Below are 25,407 nucleotides of genomic sequence, written 5' to 3' on the forward strand. Positions count from 1 at the left end.
TGCATGTTTACATGGTTTGAATGTGAATTCACAGGCAGGATGTCTGAAGTCAATGTGTTAGTGCTGTAGTACCTGGACTTGCTCTCACTGCTGGTGCTTTCATCCTCCCAGTGGGGGCCGCCTGCCCCACTCTCACAGCCCCCTACTCCTGACGAGGAGGAGGAGGACAGGGGACGAGAGGACGAGGAGGAGGAGGTCAGGGGCCGGCGGGAGGAGAGGAGGAAGACAGCCGTCTCCTTGTACTCCGGCAGGGGAGGAGAGGGAGGGCGGGGAGGACCCTCCACCGCTGACTCTAAACATGGGAGAAGAGGAGGAGGAGAAAAAAAGAGAGAGTAAATCCAATAACAATTTTATTTATCCCACAGGGAATAATTATGTAGGCAGCAGTCCAAGTAAATATGAGAATAGCCACTAACGAGGTGCATAACGAGTCTGCAGTGATGAAGCACGGGGACAAAACACATCGTTTCCGCTGAAATTCTAAAACTGACCTTTGCTTGCTCTTAGTTGTTCCTACAACAAATACTGCAGCTCTGCACTTTCCCTGACTCTGGAAACACTGTGGTCACTTGTGTATTTGCAGTTGTGTTGGAGCTTCAGAAGTGTGGTGATTTGCTGCACTTTGTGAGTCTAGATAACTTTGCTTCTGGACATCAGCATTACCTCTGGCGTCAGCACTGTGTGGTGGTGTGCCAATGTCGTTATTACAGACCACTGTGGTCTGGGATTCACTGGAGAGGTGGCTGCCCGTCGACTGGTGGAGAGATCGGCTGCGGGAGGCGCGGTGACTGGTGCTGTCCGTCGAAGAGTCAGTGCGAGTGTCGCTGGATATGGACGGCTCCCGACCTAAGAGAGAACAAGAGAAAAAGAGAGACGACCTTTTAGTTAATCCTGCATCTCAATATGTTTATTTAAGTTCAGTCTCTGCAGCGTATAGAGGCAGAGGCACAGAGGCCGGATTATAGGGTTGAAGGTCGGAGCTCTAAAGCCGTAACCTTGCATGGCCCCCGAATGACACACACAAAGTAAATCTGATCTGTGGCAGAGTGTGTTATCTTTACTGTACCGGAGTCTTCGCTGTCGTAACCAGCCTTGCTGCTGCAGTGCTGGAGCTCCAGCTGCGGGTTGGAGCTGGTACAGGGGTTGGGGCTCTCCTGCAGTATCACCGGCGTCCCACGGGGGTCAGCGTAGAGCAGCAGCAGGGGCTGATAGTGGCCTTTGATACAGCGAGACACCACGTCCTTCCACTTCGGGCCAATCTGGAGGTGCAGCAGGGGAACACACACTCACATAGACACACACGCTTTGCAGCTTTATGGAACATGCTCAAATATAATAACACAACAGAAAACCAGATTTAGCTCTGAAACCTGCAGAAAGATTTAAACAGTGGTGGAGATTAAACCTTGAACACAGAACAGACCGTGCAGCACTCAGACTAACATACAGCATAGTTCCAGTTGTCCCTGCTCTCCCGGCCCAGCTGGAGCTGCAGCAGAAACAGTACTGTACAGTGCACCCTCCCCGATGCTGCAGCATGCAGACTCCAAACTGTGTCTCACCTCTTTGACGTGGGCGTCGTCGAAGTACATCCACTTGCGTATCTTGGTCTGGAAGAAGAAGGTGGAGTAGTGCTTGCCGTAGTAGCACACCATGCCCACCAAATAAAGCTCCGCCTGGCGAGCCCTCTCCTCTGTCACACGGTAGAACAACTACAGAGAGAGAGAGAGAGGAGAGAGAGGAGAGGAGGGGGAGGAGACCGGGAGGGAGGAAGGGAGGGAGGGAGAGATGCAGGGAAGAGAGGGAGAGGTGTGCGGTAGGCGAGGAGATGGAGACAGAGGAGTTAATGTGAATACAGGCACATTTTTGCTCACCTAGTGTATATGCTGTATGCAGTAATCCTTCACATCCTTCCTTCTCACAAACTCTTCACCTTCCCCTGCTTGCACACTGCTCACACTGAACACTGCTGCGTATGTGCTGCAGCTTGTCATGCAGAAATAATCCACACATCTCACACTGATCTCTCAGGTCAGCTGCTGCAGACAGTGCTGATGCTTTTTGCACGTTTTATGCAACTGCCACTGTGATATTGGTGCGGAATTAGGGATGAAACCGGTTTGACAGTAAACCGTGTTAGTTGTACCGCTTCAATCTTGAATTACCGTAGTGGCCGCGGCTATTTTGGTTGATACTGTGACAGCAGGAGAGCTGCTGGTGCTCTGGCCATTTGATTTTTATTGTGTTCATTTAAACCTGCATTATGTGAAGTTTTAATTGTAAAAAAAGGAAAACGCCTGTATCAAGCTAAAACTTGTATCAAGCTAAAACTTCTTCAATGTTAATGTTGTGCATTATATATGGTGCTATATGATTTTTTCTTTATATTATTTTTCTAGATAATATTAATAGTAAATATATTGCTTAAATATAAAATTTGTGAAATGATTTCAGTTTGTGTATCAGTACTTTTAAGCACATTTTATACAATAATGTGAAAACACTGATAACCGTGATAATTGGGATCAAAAAGTTCATACATTTCATCTCTATACTGAAGTGTGTTTCTGACACTTAGTGTTGAGACCCCTTGGGGTGTTTCTGGTACCGTTATTTTGGGGGTCAGGGCCTGAAAAGTTTGGGAACCCCTGCGTTAACATGACCTGATCTATATCTCTTTTTATCCAAACGATCATCTTAACCTACTGGTGGACAACAATCAGACCATCATGTATCAAAAGCTAACAATAACAAATAATCAATATTTCCAAAGCCCAAGTTGACGTTTTAAATTAGCTTCTTTTCTCCAACCAACAGTAAAACACACACAACAGCCATAACAAAAGATAGAAACACAAAGACAAGCCATTATCAATAATAATAAACAAGGAACTTAAACAGCAAATCCTCACATTTAAGGTGCTGGTACAAGTGCGTATTCAGCATTTTTGTTTGATAAATAAAAAGATTTATGCATTAAAATGGTTATTTATTGTGGCAGACTAATTGTTTTAGCGAAACAATGAACTAATCTAAGGAGAGAAAAGACATAAGTGAGAAGCAGGGAAGCAGACACGAGAAACAGCAGGTGCAGAAGACAAAAGAGAAAGTGACAACAGGACAAACTGCAGATGGATTCACTTTTTCTCATCTAAGAAACCGAATGGAATCAGAAAATTCAGTTTCTCATTCCTCCGATTCTTATCTAACAACGAGCTTCCCCTCACGACAGCGGGATAAAAATCAGAGAAACGTCGGCAGGCGGAGACACAAGACAGAAGATATAGGAGAGAACTTGACTAACTACAACACATATTCATATTCACTGATCCATTATTCATAGATATCACTTCAGAATCCGGCTGGAGATGTTACAGTTGCATTAAAATGCATCAATATTACTCAGTCATGACATGGAGGATCGGGGGGGTCGACGGTGTGTGTGTGTGTGTGTGTGTGTGTGTGTGTGTTGTGCGTGTGCGTGCACATGTGAGGTGTGAAAGCTGCAGCAGGAGACACTATATGAGAGTAATGGAAGTCAGCTCGATCGTGTGCGTTATAATTTGGTGTTTTTCAGAGTGTTGGAGTAAGATTGGTTGAGTTTATTGTGCCCTACATCATGCACCTTTATGGCATATTCTGAATTCGTATTAATGTATAAAGTGCATCCTTTCATCCGTGCATGTACGTTTGAACATGCCTCTTTTTGTACCTTTGACGTGAAGGGAAGGTTTATTGGTTGATAGTTTTGGTATTGATTGTTAGCTAGCTGTTAGAGAGAACTTCACAGAACATTTGAGATTAAGTAGGTGGGTATTTAAGCCAAATTTTGTGTTTAGTTTGTTGACAAATCAGAGAATTTATTGTTTACCCTTTAACTCTCTGAACCATAGAGATGGACTACGCATCTCCACTACCTCCCACTCTCCAGAGGTGAGCTATACCGAATAAGGCTTCCATCTTGTGCCGATGACGTGATTTGGAGCCAGTTCGTGCAGTAGCAATCGGGGATGGAGCTGCAGTATTGTGGTCCCGCTGAGACACACACAGATGTTTAACCTGATGTTTCACACCATTACTATAGCATCAAATAACTAATTAGAACCAAAGTTACAAGAAGAATGAACACTTGAAAATACATCAGTGTGATACGGACTACCTAAAAACGAGGAGCCCATGTCCCATCCACTAACATGGAGGAGGCAGGGTTTATGGTTTATGCAGCCAGCCAGCCAACATTTACAGTACCGGCCTCGCACCAACTGATGGCATTTCTGAGTGGCCACTGTTCAATTATTTTAATGATTTTATTATTGTCAGTCAATAATTACAGTGTCTGTGAAAGAAATCAGTAAGAGAAGCTTGTAACTGCTCTTCTTAACAAACAACGAGAAAGTGAACTTTCCTCAGATAGAATAATAATTTTTTGTGATTTTTACATTGTTATAGTTGACATTGGCAGTTACAGTGAGAATAATGGAGTAATCTTATAATCTAGCTGTCTCTTATAATCAAATTTTCCAAATTCTAACAAATTTGTTTGTGTTGTGCATTGTGTTTGTGTATTCGTACCTGCTCGGCTGCTGTGATAATGAGTGTGTGCAATGTGTGTGTGTGTGTGTGTGTGTGTGTGTGTGTGTGTGTGTGTGTGTGTGTGTGTGTGTGTGAGATCCCCTTACATCTCCCAAACGAAGGCAAGTCCCCAGGCTGTGTATGACGTCCTCCGCCAGGTCAGAGTGGTCTGAATCCCACACCAACCCGATGGACACAATCTCCGGTGAGTTCATCAGCACCCGACGGATACGCAGCACCTCCCCACAGTTACTCTGAGATGGAGGGAGAGAGAGAGAGAGAGAGAGAGAGAGAGAGAGAGAGAGAGGAGCTTTAGGATAAAAGGAGAGCATGTGATCAAACAGGTTGATTCTTCCTGTGTTAGGGAGCTCAGAGTGTGACAGTGGCGCAAACCATCCCTTTATTTGTCAGGGATGAAAACACACATGCATGAAGATACGTTCACGGATGAGAGAACAGTGGGACAATGAGGGGCAGAGATAAAACGCAGGAGAAAAGAGATGAGGGAGCATAAGAGAGAACGACAGAGGAGGAAGCACTGTGCTGAGTCGTATTTGTCCCTTGGGCCTTCTGCTGAGTTCAGAACCGTGTGTTCTGAATCCTTCCTTTGAGTCATGACCCACCGCAGAGCTGGTACACACACACACACACACACACACACACACACACACACACACACACACACACACACACACACACACACTAAAGCTAACACACAAGAACACACACGAGCATGCACGCAGTGCTGGCGAAGCGGGCTCGGAAACAGCCTGAGAACACCCTGGCAACCAGACACTTTGCCAAACCAACACAACAACACACACATATGCACAAACACATACACAGTACTGACACTTTGTGGGTGGCGGGCTGTCTCTCGCTGGCACCAGACGTGGCAGGAAGGTATTTTGCCAGGGTCTGCTTCTCAGATCTCAGAAAGGGACGAGAACACGAGCCAGCGAGCGGCAGCCAAACGCACCGAGACACAGGCTATCTGTTCGCTCAGGACGCACTGATGGGACACGTTGTCTCACTGTGCTGTCTCACTGCTGAGAACAGCCGCTGACAACATCATTCATCCGATGAGTTTACAAACAGATTCACTCTGCTTCATAATACAACATTGATCGGTGCGGTCTAATCTCTGGGTTATAAATGCAAAGATTTCTTTTTTTCCCCCCCCTTTTTTTTCTGCTGTGGCGATGCAGACCTTTCCAAGAGAGTGCGAGTTACATAACAGTGCTGCTGGTCAAAGCAAACTGTAGGTTTGCAGAATGCTGATAGTGGCATTCTTCACAGCAAAATGAAACAACTTTAGGAAAATGTTTGCGCTTATGCGTCTGCACGACTCATGCTGAAGCGAAATAAAGAGACAATCTGACGGTGTAAAGGCAGCTGAGGAGGCAGAGTGATCATTCAGGACTAATCAACAGTAAAACCAGTGATTATTCAGACATATTTTAACTTGTGCCTTATTTTCGTGGTTTCGGACGTCAATTCTTTACCCAAGATATTGTTGCCATCTCGCTACAGCAAAGTCAGATTGGGCAAAAAAACACAAGTGAAGCCAAAGTTGATGCAGTTTTATTGATAATTTTATCAGTCTCCTTTATTTTGAGAACCCTGTGATCTCTTACACGTTCATGTCTGGCAGCTGTGTGGAAATGAGCTGAAAGGCCATTTTCTCACAGTTTGCACGACTCAGATTTAGTGAACAGGCCCCAGGTTATGAAATAAATCAAATTAATTTTCAAGTGCAATTTTGAGTTACTTGTACTAGCAGTGAATAAATTACCAGGTTAAATAATGGCTTGTTTATGTTGAATGAATCTTGAATGTAGCATCATCCAATATATTTGACACTACAAGTACACCTTGCTGCTATTACACTTACACCTGAAATCATGACAATTAATGTTAGAACTAGATTTAGTCTCTATACATTTTAGATTTAGTCTCTATACATTTTTCGTCCTCTGACCTGCTGCAGTTTCACTATTAAATCGAACATATTTTTGTGACCATCACCACAATATCATTGATCACCACATAATGATCGATTCTTTCCTTAAATTGATTAAATCCTTCTTCACAGCGCCGCGGCGAGAGATTTATTCAGACTCTCCTGACTTGTCTCTCTACCTCTCTTTTGTTCGCTCATGCCGACACGGATGCAGACATTTTAATGCCAGGTGTGAACACACTCACTCAGAGCTATCCAGTTGGGATCGGATCACAAAAACCACCTGACACCACATGTTTTGTGAGGCCAGAGTGACCTTGACCTTTGACCTCTGACCACCAAAATCTAAGCAGTTCATTCTTGACTCCAAGTGAACATTTGTACCAAATTGGAAGAAAGTCCCTCAAGGTGGTCTTGTGATATCTTGTTAAATCACAGCGGGACAGATGGAAGTACCACCCGTAAACAATATGCCTCCGTCCACTGGGTGTTGCCAGCGCTGAAAATGAGCCAATTTTGGCAGAAAACCTTCTTGTACCGCGGATCCTATTACTTGGGGCAAGATGCTGCCTGGAAATATCTTCATGGCCTAAATATTTAGATTGGATATACTTGTACATTTTGGTATTGCTTCTTTAAAAGTGCTCGAAGATCAGAAAACTCCATCCACCGTGGCATTATGTAATATATTCAACTTATTAAATTCATTTTCGCTTTTACCTGAGCATATTTCAAGTACCCCAACATCCATTACTTCACAGTTTCCTCTCTGACTCTCTCTCCTATCTCCAATCTGGCACCTCCCGTATCTTCCAGCCGCTTCACTCTCGTCCAAATACCACCACTTTGTCTGAGCAAAGCCCAAGGCGGTAATAACAAAAGATCAGCGCCGCGAGTGATGGAAGATAAACAGAGGCAGGTTATGTGACTCCCGCAGGACTGTGACACAATGTCAGCGTTTGGACCGTGAATAAACTAACGGTGTTCATTAGTGTGTTTGCTGTGGTGCTGCTGCTGCTGTGTGGAGAGAGGGGCAGCTGCTTGACTATTCCCACAGAGGAGGGTCTTTGTGCGGACACTTTGGCAGAGAGGGCCGGGGGAGAGGGATCTATTCAGCGGCAGCACTTTCCCATGTGGCAACAACAACAACAACAACACAAACCTCCTGAACAAAGGAGTCACACATGTTCCTCTATCCACCACCTCCCTCTGTCTCTTTCTCCATCACTTCCATCTGTCTTTCTCTTACCATGAACTTTTCTCTTTTTGTATTTTAGTTTGGAAAAAATTTGCCCTCTACACCTTTGCACTTTGTTTTCCTGCTGCAAGGGGACAACGATCAGCATGCTTTACAGCACAGGAGGTCAATGAGGACAACTCGGAATTTTTTTTTTCTGGCAACAGAAAGTGAAAAAAGGAAAAATAGAAAGAAAATGCAAATAAGCTGATGATTATGTAACAGGAAAAAAGAAGGGTTGAAACAAACAGAACATGATGAAACTACCAAACTGGTTATGCTGCAAATTATATTTATAAAATCTGATTTTCAGCATCATTTTTGCATCTTAATATTAGGGGGAGACAAAAGAGCTAAAGCATTTTGGATTGTACAAAATGTATGGACACAAGTTGCTGAATGTCCTCTGAAAATTGAAAAGTGTGTGCATGTGCTGTGTGATTGTCGATTGTTACGTGTGTGTGTGTGTGAGAGAGTGTGTGCGTATTCTCACAGGGCAATTGCGCAGGTCTCCCATGTTGCTGGCATTGCGGAGCAGTTCTCCAAACATGTCCGGTGTGGCCTTCTCTCTGCACTCCAGCATCCTCACCGCCTGGTTACTGCAGCATTAGAGAGACACACACACACACACACACACACACACACACACACACACACACACACACACACACACACACACACACACACACACACACACACACACACACACACACACACACACACACACACACACACACACACACACACACACACACACACACACACACACACACACACACACACACACACACACACACACACACACACACACGTTAAATGATTTCTGCCCACAACCATGCAAAAGCTTCTGTGAACAGAAGTAAACATTTATTTTAAAGGCAGCTGGATTGTTTCCATTCTTTAAACTTGTTCGATTTTTTGGGGGGGTTTCTCAGCCCATCTTTAGACGCTTCTGATGAACAACACTAAGTAGAATTCAACGATTTCTTCGGCAGATGTTCAGCCAGAAATACGACAAGAATTAAAACAATTGTCTTGCAAATTCTGTCTGGCCCTGAGTATTGCTTAGGCAGCCATCCACACACACATTGATGCTGACTCTGAGCCAGGCCCACAGGCTCATCTGCTTTTATTAAGAAAAGGAAATGAAGAAAAATGAAGGCAGGGAAATAAAATGTAAGAACAAATCTAGATTACAGTCCTTCTAAGAAATGTCTAAATCCTCTCTGATCATAATCTTTGACCTCTCTGAAGTGGTTAGGCCACAAGACAAGCAGTAACCGTAGAGGGACATTCTTGTTGTGAACGGTTAAGGAGAAGTTCATAATTGAACCAAATTATTTTTGAGACAATCTCCTCCAGGGAAGTTTAAAGCAGTGATGCTCTGATCCTGAGCTGCGTTTATCCCTTTTTTAGTAGGATTGTCCTCTGAAGGACAAAATCAAATGTGTGTTATTATTATCTGTGAATACAGAATGAGCTCGTCTGCAGTTGGTTACCATGTATGGGATTATGTGTGCAATGAATCAGCATTGTTTTTCCTAGTTAAGTATTCCTGTTAGAATGATTTTGTATTTATTTCCAAAGCTCTCATCCCTCCGTCCTCTCATTTCCTTTTCCTCTTTTTTATTTCCATCACATTTGCTTTCCTTTCTTTTTCTCCCCTCCCCTCCCCTCTCCTCTCCTCCTTTCCTTTCCTTCTCATTTCTCCTTTCCTCTCCTCTCCTCTCCTCCTCCATTAGCCTGAAATGAACTGAACCTCTTCACCGACCTCTCTTCCCCAATTTCCGCACCCTCTCATCTTCAGATGCCCGGGCAGAAGAAAGACTCAGAGAGCAGAAAGAGAGCAGCAGCAACAACACACAGCAGAAACATGTTTGTGCCTCTGTTTACTTCTGTATGAAAAAACTTGAACCAGGCATTTGTTTTGTATTTTGTTGTTGCCCTTTGATTATCTTACTCATGTTGACTTAAGCAGATTTGGCATATCACGACTGTAAACAACAGGCTCCACTTAGGGGTAAAAATAGCTTGGCAGTGCTAACAGGCACAAACACGGAGCGGCGGCACCGCTGTGCCCCACAACTACCTTGACACAGTGTGTTTATTTGTACTTTAGCCCCCTCCCTGCCCATTCATCCCTCTCTTTCCTCCTCCACTGTGTTCCGTTTTCCAAAAAGGGATATGGAGTGATATATCCTCTTATTTCCCTCCCGTTCAGTCTTTCCAACCCACTGTTCCACTTATAGATTTATGTCGCCCCCCTGGGTCCACTGAATCAAACAGCTGATTGATTACTTCCCCTGTTCCTTATTTCATTGACTCGGAGAATGTGCAATTTTTTTTATGTAACGGCTCCGAGGATGCGCACATGCCTCTGCTGTGTGTGGATTTAGCAAGCATGTGTGTCTGCAGACTCCCGGACCCCGGAACGACATTATGCACAAGCTCACCTGCTCTAGAACATACACGTGTGTGTGCATAATGTGTGTGTAAGCGCATGTGTCTATGTGTTATTGTGCTCACAGTTCAGTGTTCAGTAGGGATCCGTGCCTGAGAGAAGAGAACACGCTGTACCTTCCTTTACTGCCACCCAGCCTCAGCTTGCTGCCAGATTTACTGCATTGTGTGTGTGCCTGTGGATGTGCGAGTGTGTGTGTGAATGTAGGTGTGTGTCTGGTCTTACCAGAGGGATGTAGTGGAGATGTAATGAACCATCTGAATGAAGGGCAGGGGGTCTGATGTGGCTCCACAGCTGTTACACACACACTGCCAACACAGAGACAACCTCAGAATCATCACAGGACATTGTGTTTTAAAAAAATCTTTGCAAGCGGAAGATTTTTTGGGGTTTTGATGAAAGTTCCATTTTACAGTGAACCATGCATTGGCATCATCGTAGCGACAGAGGGACTGATCCAGCTCCTACCTGTTCAAACAGAGTCATGGCAAACTTCTGGTGTGGTATGCAGTGTTTGGCGGTGCAGATGTCCTCTCGACTCTCCGCGCTGATGTGGAAGTGGATACGCATCAGGAGATTCTCCTGAAAAACACATGAGCACCAATGTGTTGGTATTGTTCTAATCTGCGTCACTGTGGGCTTGAGTCTGTGTGGCATGTGTGTTTGTTTATAGTGTATCATGTACAGTGTGTGTTTGTGTGCTCGATGTGTGTGTTTGATCGTTCCTCTCTGTTGGTGCTCTTGTTAATCTGACCGTGGGAGCAGCATCTATATTTCATAAGAGGCCGACGGATTCCCTGACTGAACACATTTACTACCAATCGATCAGACAGCGGCTCTCAGGTACACACATAAAACACACACAGACACACACACACACACACACACACACAATGTGGAGGTCTGCAAGGCAGAAAGAAAGAAAGAGGCAGAGGAAGAGACTGAAAGAGAGAGAAAGCAACAGGAAGCGCTTTGAGGAAGGAACACAAGAAAGCATAGAGAGATTTCAAGAGTAGAATCTGTGACTAATGACATTTTATCTCCTTTATTTTCCTCTTCAATTCATTCAATCATTCGTTCATTCATTCATTCAATCATTCATTAGCTATACCACTCATCCTTTGCGGGTCACATGTGGGGCTGAAGCCAATCTCGTCTGACATCGGGCGAGAGGTGGGGCTCACCCCAGACAGGCAGCCAGCCTATCACAGAGCCAACATACCGAGACGAACAACCATTCACGTGGCAACGGGCAATTTAGAGTCTCCATTTAACCTAATCTGCCTTTGTACCGTGGTAGGAAGCTGGAGTGAATGGAAGTGATTCATGTTTGAGAATGATGTGGCAACCCACTGTGACGTCTCCCATCGGTTTGGGAACTGACGTTTTGAAACCTCGAGTTTGGAATTTGATCCAGGGCCATCTTGTTTTATTGAAACTAGACGAAACCATATTTGAAGGAGCATGGGGTGAGTCTGACTGAGAGCTTAACAGCAATGCATGCTCACCTACACCTGCGACCTGCACCCATTGGTACTAGCTGTCAATCACATGGTATCCATGCCCCAATGCATATGGTGCTTTATCGCCAATTTGACTCTAAATGGGACCATGATTTACAAATTTACAAAATGCTGTATAGAAGACTTGAAACTAGCGATTGAAATAAAGAACTCCTCAGGGAAAAATGTTTACTGACGTTATAAATCAAGTGAAATTCAAGTCATTTTCTCATAGACTTCTACAGTAACTGACTTCTTTTTGCAACCAATGGAGTCGCCCCCCTGCTGGTCAATTGAGATACTCCAGGTGTCAGGAACTTCTACATTGGCTTCACTATCCACATTCAGAGTCCATGTCCATTTTTATTCACAGTCTATGTAGAGAATATGCAAACTCTACACAGAGAACCAGTTCCAACCACCAGGCTAAGCACTGCACCACCTTGATGATAAGGTTTATTTCAAAATAAAACACAGAACATTTGAAAAACACAACACCCTTCGTCTTGAATTGTGGAGATGTTTGAGGAAGTAGATTGCAAATATGATACAATAAAAGAGACTTAACAGTAGGGCTGGGGAATTGATTCTTGTTAATTTTATTATTACTTGGCCAATTTTAAATTTGAATTTCTTTTAGACAATTATTAGGATTATATGCCAAACATTTTTGGTGAGGTCAAAATCAAGGTCTAACATGGTTTATACAGACTCTTGTGGTTCAGCACATCAACTTATGGTATTCATCACAGTTTTAATTCAACTTTACATAAATCATCTTCAACGACAAATTGGATAGTCCGGTTTGTTTGTCGCACTGCTCATTACAGTCCCTTGTGGTTAAAATAGGGTCTGCACTTTCTACCAGTTTAAAGGAACAGAGGCTGGATAAGATAACAAGGAATATCCTACAATACACTGCAGTGAGTGTAGAATAGCGGCGAACACCAACTGCGGCCTCACAAATAGAGTCAAAACAATAACTTTAATAACAAAACATAAAACATATTTCTTGAGGCTGCTGTACTGGATATCCCCTGTCCCCTTAAGATTTCTGACTGCAGTAAAGATCTGGGAGTTCCTCAAAAAAGCCTTTAGGCAACTGCTCACCTATCCCATGTGTGTCTATGTGTGTCTGTGTGTGTGTGTGTGTGTGTCTGGCCATGTGGTGTCGCAGACTCACGAAGCACTCAGCAGCGTCGTCCATGATACCCAGCTGAAAGCGTTGTTCGTCCTGGAAAGTCTTGGCCAGAGCGCTCCGCAGTGCATCTGATGGCAGCACACGCTCACTGCTGAACTGGAACTGAGCAAAGATACTCTGCAGACACACGCACACACACACACACACACACACACACACACACACACACACACACACACACACACACACACACACACACACACACACATATAGAAATCCATTAATACTTTATTTCGCTGCTACAAATATACACTGGACCATAAATGCTTTTCCTGAAAGACCCCTGCATTGTTGGAGTGTGTCATTGCACACAGGTGTATAGTACATTAAGTGCATTTGTGTGTTTTATTTTTATTCCCACTCAGAGTGAAACAAACCCCTTCGAACACATTTACTCTTTAAATGGGCACCGTGTTCTGTCAACTGACCCATAAAAGAGAACAAGTGGAACTCGTCGTCAGCTTGTCAGGACCAACGCGCCGCACAACAAAACCCCAGACCGGGCTAAAACAAACGCCTTGCAGCACAGCTGGCCTCAATATCAGCCCATATCAATAATAAATGGCATTTGTAGTGCACTTTTCTCCCGACAAAAACAGCTCTCAGAGTGCTTTGTAGCAGTAAAATAGAAGCCGAATCAAACTGTTGCGGGGGGCTCGCAGAGAAAGCTGGGCCACTTAAAGTGTGTTTTGAGGGCAGCGTTCAGTGACCACAGAGGAGGATCGGGTCGTTGGGAGAGGAAGAGTTGTTTACATGCAAGTCCAGACAAGTGCCAGACCAGACCAAACCATTCAAAGTTTTTCCGGGAGGTTATGGGTTTGCGTTTGACTTTTGTTTGAAAACAAAAACAAGGAGGTTGTTAAAGAGAGTTTGGCCAAGATTGAACATCTATAAATGTGGTGTTTCAGCTTAAGATCCACTATTAAACTTCTCGGATTGTTTCATTTGAATAAGTGGTCAAAAGGGGTAAAACTATTCACTAGAAGATTTAATTATTACATCAAATATAAGGGACTTTGTTATTCTTCTTTGGAGGGGTCCCTCCCCCAGTGTGGGAAACACTGTCCTCAACTGTGAGGCACAGAATACATTTTTTTTTTATTAATTCTGTCAATAAGTCCTGCAGCGCTTTAGAAATAAGATTTCGATAGCCGCAAGCTAGGCATGTCGTGCATTGACAGCTGCCGGTGCACAGGTGCTTTTCCAAGAACACAACTCAACCAACAAAACAGGAGCACAAGTGGGCCATGGCCCAGTTGATGTGAGTGACTGTGTATATGTGTTTAATCACGGTTGACCAGTTTAGACATATGTTAAAGGTCCAGGCGGGTCAACATTAGATTTGGAGATGATAGCGGGTAACGGGTTAGGTCCAGTACGGAGCTTTGTGGTTGTGGGGGCAGGTGCCAGTTTGCAAAAAATGCACCTGTGCAGGACTCTGCTAAAAATACATATTTGACTTTTTGAAGCTTACAAATTGTATTCATCCATCAGCAAGTTGATACAAAAATATTTGGATGACCTGAGAAAATAGTTTAAACTTGTTTATCGATATCCAGTTTATCCAAATTCTTAGATGGGTACATTTGCTGTTAATGCATCTTTTAATCACAGATGAATGAAGTCGACAATTCAACACTGTACCAAATTTTAAGATTTCTCAGATATTCTCTTGGATACTATCAAACGGCAGCACATTCACTATGTGCACTTCTATCTGCAACAATAATTACTAAACATGTTGTTATAAAAATGACACATTTAATGCACCGTGCAGCCCCAAGGCAGATGCTTTCATTCTAGTTATTATTAATGTCATAAATAGAGGCAGTCGTTGTAGAAACAGTGGCAGTAACTTTAGTTTTAGTAGCAGATAACACGGCCAGTTACTGTGTGGCTCATGTGGGATGAAATTGCATAAATCCAGATGTATCAGTACCTAAATGTAGAGATTTATGTCGGAACATAAGAACTGAAACTAGCGGAGGCAGCGAGACGACAACATTTGACTGGGGCTGAACTGACGGCGTCTTCAGTGGGAGAGATAAAAGCACGGATGCCTTTCTCCAGATTGCCAACGGATAAAAGTGACCTAATTTTTTTGATGGTGAGAATTCTCTGTTGGAGAACAAAACACAAGAAGCAAAACTAAGCAACTATTCTCTGACCGACACTAAAACAGCCCCCCAAAAAACCCCCAGAAATAAACAGGAGTCAGTGTGACGTGTCAGAGCAGCACCTGGTCTTCCGTCCCAGCAGTAATTCAATCACTGATTAGATGGCTGGGCTGCAACCAGCAGGCGCTCTGTGTCCCGAGGACACACACACACACACTGTACCAAATGACAGAAAGATATTCTAACACATGACTCATCTGTTTGGTTCCATTTTAGCTGCTCACAACTGTAGCAAACACGAACATCTCTGATATGTGCCAGCATTCCTGTTTGGTATATTTTTTGTATTGAGTAATGGATGTATTATCTATTTGGAACCTTGATGTGTGATAAACTTGGTTAATTAAAGATTAAACTATTTCAGTGAGAGTCACCGAACAGTTACACCACAGGAATCTAATCAGAAGTTAAAGTGATAATGACACAAAAAGACATTTATGTTTGTCTTGTTAATTTTTATGGAACAAGCAGTGACAGAAAAACAGAACATCTGCAAGTGGAGAAGCAGGTCACGATGCAGGGGTGATTTGAGAAAACTAAATGGATGCTTAATAATGAATTAAATATAGTAACTACAATTTATCATTTCCCAGCATGAAGATATTTCAGTTTTGCCATCAATTGTCAGTGATTTAACATTTAACAGTTAAGGGAGCAAATGTTTGATGCTTAAACGGGCCACTTTAAGTAAATAAGAGTCCAAAAACTTAATTCACTGATCAACCAATAAGTAATTTAATAAACTACTTAGATAATGAATATCTTAAGGTTTAAGAAAGAAAAACTGTGACGTTACCATTTGAGGCTTAAAGAGATTTAGAAAAATCAAGTTTTCTGAGTTTTCTGACTAAACAATTAACAGTATTGAGAATAATAAGGGCAGATGAATAGCTAATTAAAGTAATTAGCACTTTTCTAGTCCCTGTATCCAGTAACTAAACAGACTCAGTTTCAGTCTGTCAAACATTAAAACAATCTAAAACCACTGATTTTTTTAAAGGGTTAAAAAGTTGTGAAATTAGAAAACAAATAAATCATAGAAAATATTAAAACAATAAGCACAAAAACCTGAAACAGGTCAGACGCTGCAATGTGACTGAGCTGAAGGAGAGAGTGAGTTAGACAAAAACCCTGATGGAAAATCACAGCTCACTCACTTCTGGTGTCTGCTGGGATTCACTCATTATTGTAGGACAGTGGTACTGTGGTGAGTCAGTGCTTTAGAAAGAGGCAACTGCAAAATGTGTAGGACACTTCAAACATTCAATGCCAGAGCAAAATCTTGAAATTGATCATATGTGCGAAACATCCTCAAAAACAGTAGTTCAGTTATTTTCCAGCCGTCCTGGCAGCTAAAGCATTATCACAGCTTTTCTGGTCATATTTGTAGATTCAAATGTGTCCCTGTAATGTTGTTAATTTGGTTCAGGTCAACTATGGTCTCAGTTAAATACTGAAAACTTCAACACTGAGTACTATTGCTATTTAATATTATATTTGTAATTAAGATTAAAGAGCTTTTGAAAATAGTTGCTTTTTGTTGGAAAGTGGACATTGTCAGAATCAAGTAATTCATACAATTTGCCTTTCAACCCAAACTTCAGCCTGTGGCTTCTGTGCAATAAAATGATGTCACACTTTCAGAAAATAATAAAAATTTTGCCAGACACCATATGCCCAGATCCTCCAAAACCTATTCGGCAAAGCAAATATAAAGTAAACATGCATATTTTGAAGGAGACAGGTTTGAAATATCTGCTGCAGCAACTTCACCTCTTCATACGATTACTAAAAAACATTAACTAAAGCTTTTCTTAACTATAACTTTACCTACAAACTCTACAAAGTTTTACTCCCCAAACACTAAAGTTGACCTGAGTTAACAAACTAATACAAGATCTACCATCAAGGCATTCACTTCACAGATCCAGGATCAGGGCTATTCAGATGGGAGTTGTTCCCTGGTCACAGTTACATAGTTTTTATTTCCCATTTTTATGTTATTGCTTGTCAGAAGTCATATTTTTTCACAGTTTAGAAGTTAAAGCTTGTTGTTGTGATCAAATGGAGTAAAAGTGTTATAAAACAATAGGCTCCAGTCTGTGAGTGAGGCTGAGTGTGTGCAGGCTGAGGGTTGGCAATGGGAAAGGTATAATGCAGTCGTGCTGACGGGGAGCACAGTGTGTGGGTGTGTGTGTGTGTGTGAGAAAGAGAGAAAGAGAGAGAGAGAGAGAGAGAGAAAGGGAAACAGAGAAAGACGAAAAAGGCAATGTGTGAGCAATAGGGTACGTGTGCGCATGTGTGTGTGTGTGTGCGTGTGTGTGTGCGTGTGCGTGTGTGTGTGCGTGTTATGGTGGCTGTGCTGACTGCAGCAATGCGCCAAGGAGAATGGAGGGGGAATATACCCTACAGAGAGTGGGAGGGAGGGAGGGAGGAGGGGAGGAGGAAGGGGGGAGGAGAATAGGAAGGGATGAGGCTGAGTGAGTAAGAGTGAGGTGTGCGTGGGTGTGTGTGTGTGTGTGTGTGTGTGTGTGTGTGTGTGTGTGTGTGTGTGTGTGTGTGTGTGTGTGTGTGTGTGTGTGTGTGCGTGTGGTCTAAGTGTGATGAGAAGAGCAATCTACACCAACTACGACATTCATTCATCTTTCTCCTTCCTTCTCCAAATTTGTCCTCTTCTTCTCCCTTCCTACTCTTTACAGCCTTTGTGTGTGTGTCTGTGTGTGTGTCTGTGTGTGTACAGGTATCTGCATCTACGTGTGTGCGAGTGTGTTGCTGTTGAGAGAGATAAAGTGTTGCAGTGATTTCTTGAGGGACAGCCACAGGCAGCCTCTGAACTTAGGTTTACTACAACAGCGGCCTCTTTATCTGCCGCAGATAAACTGGAATCCACACACAATCCCTTCAAAATAAAAGAACCTACAATGATCACTTATCTCTTTGATTCTGGAAAAGGGATGTCTGGAAAAGAAACATGCCATTAAAGTTTCTTTTTTGGCGCGTGTCTCGTCGGGTTATTGAAATACTTAAATCTCTGTTGCTGTGGTAACGACAGCTACGAACAGACTTTAAGAACGTTATGTCTGTTCGTTTTTCTGACTGAGGCCGGGTAATAAAAGCTGAAAATATGAACACTTAACATGGCGAGGGTATCTTTGATTTGTACACCCATGGCTGAGTCATGCAATACGCCCACGAACTTTAGTGTAGGTGTGTGTGTGTGTGTGTGTGTGTGTGTGTGTGTGTGTGTGTGTGTGTGTGTGTGTATGTGTGTGTGTGTGTGTGTGTCTGTGTAGCATCCCAGCATGGCAGAGATTTGTGAGAATATCATGGTGCGCGTGTATAGTGGTGTAACGTGTGCAGCATGCAAGTAAGATTTGTGTGCATGCATAGGTGTGCATTCTTGTGTGTGCAAAATTCCAGCGTGGGCTCTGCTAGCTCAGCGCTTTCAGTCAGCCAATTAATTACAGCGAAGCGCTTGAGACAGAACAGCGTGTAGAACACACACATCGACACTGCTACACACACGTACGCGCACACTACACATTACACACACACACACAACTCTTCCCCTTCACTCAGACAAGCATTTGTCATCACTAATGCAACAAATGGCTGAAGCAGAGCTGCATAAGGCTTGTTCATTATGAGGGTTTCATGATGTTACACGTCTTCATCTTCTGTTGGGCAAAAGCAGCAACGGCTGGAACACAACAGTGATTCAACCTGTAACTGTGTTAGAGAAGCTTTTACACTGACTGTTTCCAAGCAGCTCTTTACTGGTAAAAAACTGTTTGATTCATAGTACGTGATGCTTTTCAACATAATGGTGGAAGAAGAGGAATCAACAACAAAGTGTTTAAAAATGAACTAGTATATAGAATAAACGTAGTAATTTTAAGGAAGACTAGAGTTTGGTTAAATGTGGTTTTCAGACATTATGTAGGAAGACCGCAGATAGAGATACGATCCTTGTGTACTATTAGGATGAATATAATTTCGTCAAGTGCTGTTTTCTTTTGCATTATGTTCTTTATGTGTTGAAAAGGTGAATAAATGAGAAGTTGAATTACACAAAAAAAGGACAGAAGGAAAAGGAATAAACATTTTGGAGATGACTTGTGAGTTGATCTCAGTCTTTGAGTGTCATGTTACTCAAGTTACTCAGATGCAGTGGGGTAGATGATACAGTGTCTCCTCATGAAATGTGAGTAAATGTAGAAATTCTACCAAGCAAGAAAGCCTTGTGCAAAACACTACTTCCTCATAGCACACGGCAAATACCGATCTGTTTGTGTATTAAATAGAGGGAATAAAAAGGACAATAAACGAAGAGGAGTTTGGCACAACCTCCAAAAACTTTAACTCACTCAGCAGCAAATCCAAGACAAACCAGGTCACTGTGCTGTAAGATGGATGAGTAATCTTCGAGAAGTGTGGCAGAGTAACACCGGAGTAATGTCCGCAGCTTTAGGTTTTGCAGTTAAGAGGACAAAGTGGGAGCGTCTTTACCTTTAAAGCGCAGAAGATGCACGAGTCCTCCATGCACTTGTGCGTTGTCAGCTGTCGAAAGCTTCGGCGAAAGATGTCGAGATGCCACAGAACCTGGGAGACGAAACACCCACAGAAAAAGACAATAAACCCAAAGGTTCCACATCTGAAATTCACCATTTCCACATTACAATGTGATTTGTATTTAAATCTGAGGTGGGTCGCTGACCTCTTCTATAGACCTTGTTATCAATTTTTGCGTTTATACTGTTTTGCATTTATTTCAACCCAGGTTTTTCATTTAGAACTCCTGTTTCCTCAAACTATTTTTCAGAATAACTTCCCAAAAAAGTTGTATTCCTTTTAAACATAAATACACTATAGTAGCTGCTTATTAAAAAAACTCCTTTAAACCCACAGATGAAACCTCAGCAAAGACTGATGGCATGACAGCTTGGGTGTTTCCCAGGTGAACAGCAGCGTCTGACAGAGCAAGTGATGGACGAAGGGAGATGTTATGATGATGAGCCAAGTTTGAAAAACGTTTGAGAACTGCTGAAAACTACTTGAAAAGGTTTACATGCTCCGAAGTTCAGAAAACACATCACTCTCCTCATAATGTCCATTGCTGCAGCTCCTCTTTTCAGCCTCTGTCTGCAACCCTTGGTTTTAGGTCCTGTCTCTTGAAGGCCCCACTCCCTATTAACCCTCTGCAGTGATTGGTCAACAAACAACAAGCTGACAAACAACATCTCGATTTGTAAATGTAGGTCACTTTAACATGAGTCTCATACTTTACAATTAACAAACATTTCACCACAGTTTAAAGCTCTTTTCTATTTTCATAGGTGAGTGATGCGGTGTTACAACCATCGTCTCCTTCCACTCGGCAACCTGCCGTATACAACCAATCAGACAAACAATCAATCAATATTCTCTCACTAAAATCACATGTGTGTCAATTTAATGTGCACCAAAGTATCTCCGTGAAATCTCTGTATCAATCATATACAAACTCAAGTGGTATATAAAGTGACGATGAGCCCATCGTGACATGATGATCGTGAACCAGGATTCTGGTATTACTATCGCCTCAGCCACATTCAGATACGTGTGGATTGTTTTTAATGTTTATAAGATGAATGATGCTACAATCCTGGTGTCTGCATTAAAGTGAACTATTTAATTTGATGTTTTTTTTTACTTTTGTCCTATAGGTTAGAGTTTCCTGTCCCTTTAAAATTAATTGAGCGATACTCGCTGTCCTAAAAACTGAATCAAATGACTTCCAGTAACGTGAGAGCGTTGCAGAGAATCCACACCCCCCGGCCTGCAGCTCTGTGTGACTTTTGGCCATTTTCAGCTAATTGCTCTTCCCAACATCCAATGTGCTTTCTACTTTGTATATGTACAGCAGCAAAATACAGGCTGAGGTGGATGTTCGGGCAGAAAAGAACCATCACAAACCCCAAAGACACAAGGAAGAACACATGAAAACTAGTGGAGAAGTGGTCTACTTGAGGTAGACATCTTTCTGTCCTTCTCTCTCTCCTGTACATAATGAGAGGAAAGAGCTATGAGTAAATTCATTCAGCAAGCTGTAAGATAATATTGACATAACACTGTCCCTTAGGCTTCGGCTGGACTATGCAGCACTTATTCACAGGAACACACACACACACACACACACACACACACACACACACACACACACACACACACACACACACACACACACACAACATGCACATGCAGTTTACAAGCCATACCGCAAGCAGACCACTTTTTACACACAAAAACCCAACATATATGGCAACCTTAGCAATACTGGTGTGCACTTTGTGTGTGTGTGTGTGTGTGTGTGTGTGTGTGTGTGTGTGTGTGTGTGTGTGTGTGTGTGTGTGTGTGTGTGTGTGTGTGTGTGTGTGTGTGTTAAGGACAGAGTGATAGGTGGAGGATAGAGGGGGTGGAGGATGACAGACTACATGCTGACGCCAGTGTATGCGTTCTATCTCTTCCCCTCCCCTCTCTCTGTTGCCCCTCCTCTCTCTGTAGTTTATTTGGTCGTGATGAATCGGCTCGCTGCACAGCACTGCAGCAGCCACAGGGAGGGCACACTCTCCCCATGCCCATCTCTCTGTATTACCAGGTATCTGTCCGTCTATCTATCTATCTATCTATCTATCCAACTCTTTTCCTCATCCTATAAGTATTTCTCTCCTCTTCTACCATTTTTATCATTTGTTTCTCTCTGTTTTCGTACTTTCTTTCTCTGGCATGAAAGTTGTGGAACAACTGCAGGAGCTTCTTGAAGAAACTAAAGTATAAAAAACTAAAACGACTGAAAAAAAAAGACGGACACATACACAGATCAGAAACTGACGTCATGATCTTGAGTATTTAGGAAGCCACCATCATTACTTCAGTAACAGATTAATGTAATCAAAGACGCTGGTTATTGATTGGTTGTTGTGTCATGGCTGAGGTGGTCCTGTCTCCTTGTTTGTGATGTCAAATAGAGTAAAATTAATGTTAGCATTCTTGTTAAAATTAGCTCTTACTGCCACAGATCGAAACCATTTAACTGGTGAAACACGGGATGGCTTTTATTGTGAAGCAGCCACAGGAAACACCTCAGTAAACTCTGAGTATAAATTGTAACGGCTCAATGAGAGTTTACTGTATTATTACACCTTTCTTGCTGTTTCCATGGTAACGGCAGGCGTCAAAACACCCTGGCCTGACATTTTAAGGATTATAAGGGTTTCTGGTGTTATACACCTCGCCACTGGAATGAACCACGACATAAAGTGAAATTAAGAACTCTCCCTCCTCTGAGGGACTTTAAAGTCCTGATTAACGGCAACTGCGGCCACAAGTCACAATAATTTAATAATGGTAAAAGGTAAAAGTAGAGAAGAGCCATGAAGTCATTAAACACTAAGACTTAGCCACCAAGAACTACTGCTCACACAGACCATGTAAAGGTGCAGTAAGGATATAATGATTATGAATTCAGCTTTGAATTTGAAAGAGATGGCCTGATGTTCAACCAAAAGAGTTACTGATCAGAGTGACTGAGTGGTCTTGTTTTTAAGTTGCTTGGTGTAGGAGTAGGTTTCCTCCCCCAGGGGACGGCCACACAGTTTCGGAGGAGGATCAAATGTAAGTCAAAATATTACATTAGTTATCAGAATGACATCAGGTAAAACAGACTAGATTTGTGATAAGGTTGAAGAGAAAGTTAAGAGAGATACAGTCGTTTTGGGTGATTTTACTGTTTTACCCATTTTCCCTGAGTCAGAAACGAATAAATGCTGCAGAACAGCTGAACTCAGAAGACCTTGTTGAGTATTTGGTGCAGTACGAAGTGAAATAACAATATAAGGCTACCTTAGCTCAGGTATTAAGTGTGTATGGGATGACACAACATAATCATGGGCCTCCTGAAAATAATCAAGAGACCTAAGGTGAGGTGGGGATGAAGGCCCACAGAGTCAGACTTACATCTCCTCGACTGCAGGATACGTAATTTGTTTTCTTGAAAAACGATCTTGATCGTAATTACACTTCCTGAACAGGTAAAGTTTAACTCAAATACAGTAAAAGCCTGTTTGTTTTGTTTGTTTCCAAATGCACATATTATAACAGTTTTATTGGATATAATGTTATAAACTCTGTTCCTTATACTTTTCTATTCTTTTCATTGAAGTAAAGGGTCTCACTGACAAAGTAAAATAACATTGACTAGATTTTAATTTATGACTTAATAGTGCACTGAAAGCCAAGATAAGTAGGTTTTTACACGTAATTAAACCTGTTATTTATTACTTATAAACCCTTATTATATAGCTTTGTAATACAGTGATAACGATTAATTTAATATGCATCACAGGATTCATCAAAGAAGATGAAATATTTCATGCTTTAATCATTCAAACATCAAGAGAATTAGAGACACAGACTGACGATGACGTGTTGTGATTTGTGTCTGATCACGGAGGCTACGTGTTTCAACTGATCATCGTCCAACGACTCTTATACGAACCCTTGTCCCATTCTGACAAGACAACATTTGTATTAATGTAGACGCTAAAGGGATCGGATCTATTTAATCTGACAAGCTCTCACTCTCAGTCATGATCTGATCTATATGACTGATGTTACTGTTGGTTGGTTTCTAACCTCTAAGACCACAACTCCTACTGTTCTACTCTTCTGCTACCACACGACACTGTGGCATCTCTGTCCCTGTGAGTGTTGAGTATCAGATGAGGCTGTTTCTGCACTTCTGGCCTCAGTGATCTGTCAGTCAACAGACTCTCTTCATAACAGACAATTTAACTTGTCATCGTTGTTTATGATTACAATAATGATGGCTGTGTTGTATTCAAGTGTCCCCGGTAGCCACGAGTGTGACAGTGAGCCAGCACGCCTTTTTCTACTGTGACATCTCAAATAGCCTCAGTAAAAATAGCCTTTATATTTGCCACTCTTGAAAATGATGAAGCTCAGCGTTTCCTGACCTCCACACCGACCTTCATACCTGCTCCTGGTTCTTTTATCAAGCCCTGAGTATTTGTAGAGAGCATTCCGGTTTACTTTTAAACTCCTTGATCTATTGTTGAGTTTTACTTTCGTGTACAAACACAAACATCCTAGGATGATGTTGAGTTCTGCAGGTTTCATGGCCTGCTCCCTGCAAAATCCTGCATTGCAGCTTATCTATACGGTTTATCCTTTGAGGGGTCACTGGAGCAAATCCCAGCTGCCACTGGACGGGGGCACAACCTGGACAGGTCCATATAGAGCGTCAACATACAACAAACATTCATTCAAACTCCCATTCACATCTACCGTCAAAAGAATTTCCAGTTAACCTAAGGAGTATGTCTTTGGACTGTGGGAGGAATCCAGAAGAAAGACAATGCAGAAACAAGTGGAACATGCAAACGCCACATAGACAGGCCCTGGCCAGCCATCATGTTCCCACCCAGAACCTTCAGGCTGTGAGGCGGCAGTGTTAATCACTGCACCGCTGTTCCACCCAGGACACACACCTTCAAACAAGCAATGTAAGCAGCAAAAGATCCTGTATTCTTTAACATCTATGGTTGTCTGAAGGAGCTGTTTATGCAGACGATCGCACCGGCAAAGGTACTAACAGGATATTTGGCTAGAACATGTCAATCGTAGTGGGTGACTCATTGTATATGGCTGTGGCCAGGTTAAGACAAAAAATTTGAAATTATATTTGGGCTAAATTTTGGTTTAATCACGTTGCTGTTCATTTTTTAACAGCTCGTGCCAGTAATCGCCGAGAACATCTGGCTCGGACTGGTTTCAGGCACAGGCTTAGTTTAGTTTTCTCTAGGGCTCGGTCGGGTTCGGGCAAAAAAACTGCAGCCCGAGCCACACTCTGCTGCAGAGCCACAGCTGAACACATGTAAATACTGTATAATGAATATTGTTGGGTGTTATTGCACTTAGTATCCGGCCCCAAAAACCACTACCAAAGCATCAAAGTTAGCACTTAACAGTAACGCATGCTTACACACTCATGCTTCAGTATTAATGTCATATATACATACTCTGACTTTAAGTTATTTACCACACACACACACATGCTGCTGCCTGATGACAGAGTACATGTGTTTGTGCTTCATCAAAGCCAGCGGATTCTATAACTCCTTTTTATTTTTACCTGCGTTTACGGTAAAAAAGTTGCTGAGCACGTATAAACACTTTAGCTCGCTGCACCTTCCTTTCCTCACATTAAATTACACACAACAACTGCTGCTGACGT

General features: G+C 42.5%; 1 protein-coding gene across 6 annotated transcripts in view; it reads right to left on the reverse strand.

Moving 5' to 3' along the window:
* The window catches only part of LOC117752544 (inactive ubiquitin carboxyl-terminal hydrolase 54-like), a 50,484-nt gene that overhangs the window by 13,037 nt on the left and 12,040 nt on the right, over positions 1-25,407 (reverse strand). For all 6 annotated transcript variants that reach the window (XR_004612097.1, XR_004612098.1, XM_034569949.1 and 3 more), the window contains 10 exons: positions 19,623-19,715; positions 12,919-13,053; positions 10,702-10,815; positions 10,459-10,541; positions 8,266-8,371; positions 4,680-4,826; positions 1,563-1,712; positions 1,067-1,259; positions 664-846; positions 73-292 (listed from right to left, as the gene is read on the reverse strand). Coding sequence is in view for 4 of the 6 variants with exons in the window: in XM_034569949.1 (XP_034425840.1) it covers positions 73-292; positions 664-846; positions 1,067-1,259; positions 1,563-1,712; positions 4,680-4,826; positions 8,266-8,371; positions 10,459-10,541; positions 10,702-10,815; positions 12,919-13,053; positions 19,623-19,715 (1,424 nt within the window). In the remaining 2 variants the exon portion in view is untranslated. The remainder of the gene's footprint in view (positions 1-72; positions 293-663; positions 847-1,066; positions 1,260-1,562; positions 1,713-4,679; positions 4,827-8,265; positions 8,372-10,458; positions 10,542-10,701; positions 10,816-12,918; positions 13,054-19,622; positions 19,716-25,407) is intronic.

The sequence above is a fragment of the Hippoglossus hippoglossus genome, chromosome 19 (assembly GCF_009819705.1).
Source record: "Hippoglossus hippoglossus isolate fHipHip1 chromosome 19, fHipHip1.pri, whole genome shotgun sequence".
In the NCBI taxonomy this organism is placed as follows: Eukaryota; Metazoa; Chordata; class Actinopteri; order Pleuronectiformes; family Pleuronectidae; genus Hippoglossus; species Hippoglossus hippoglossus.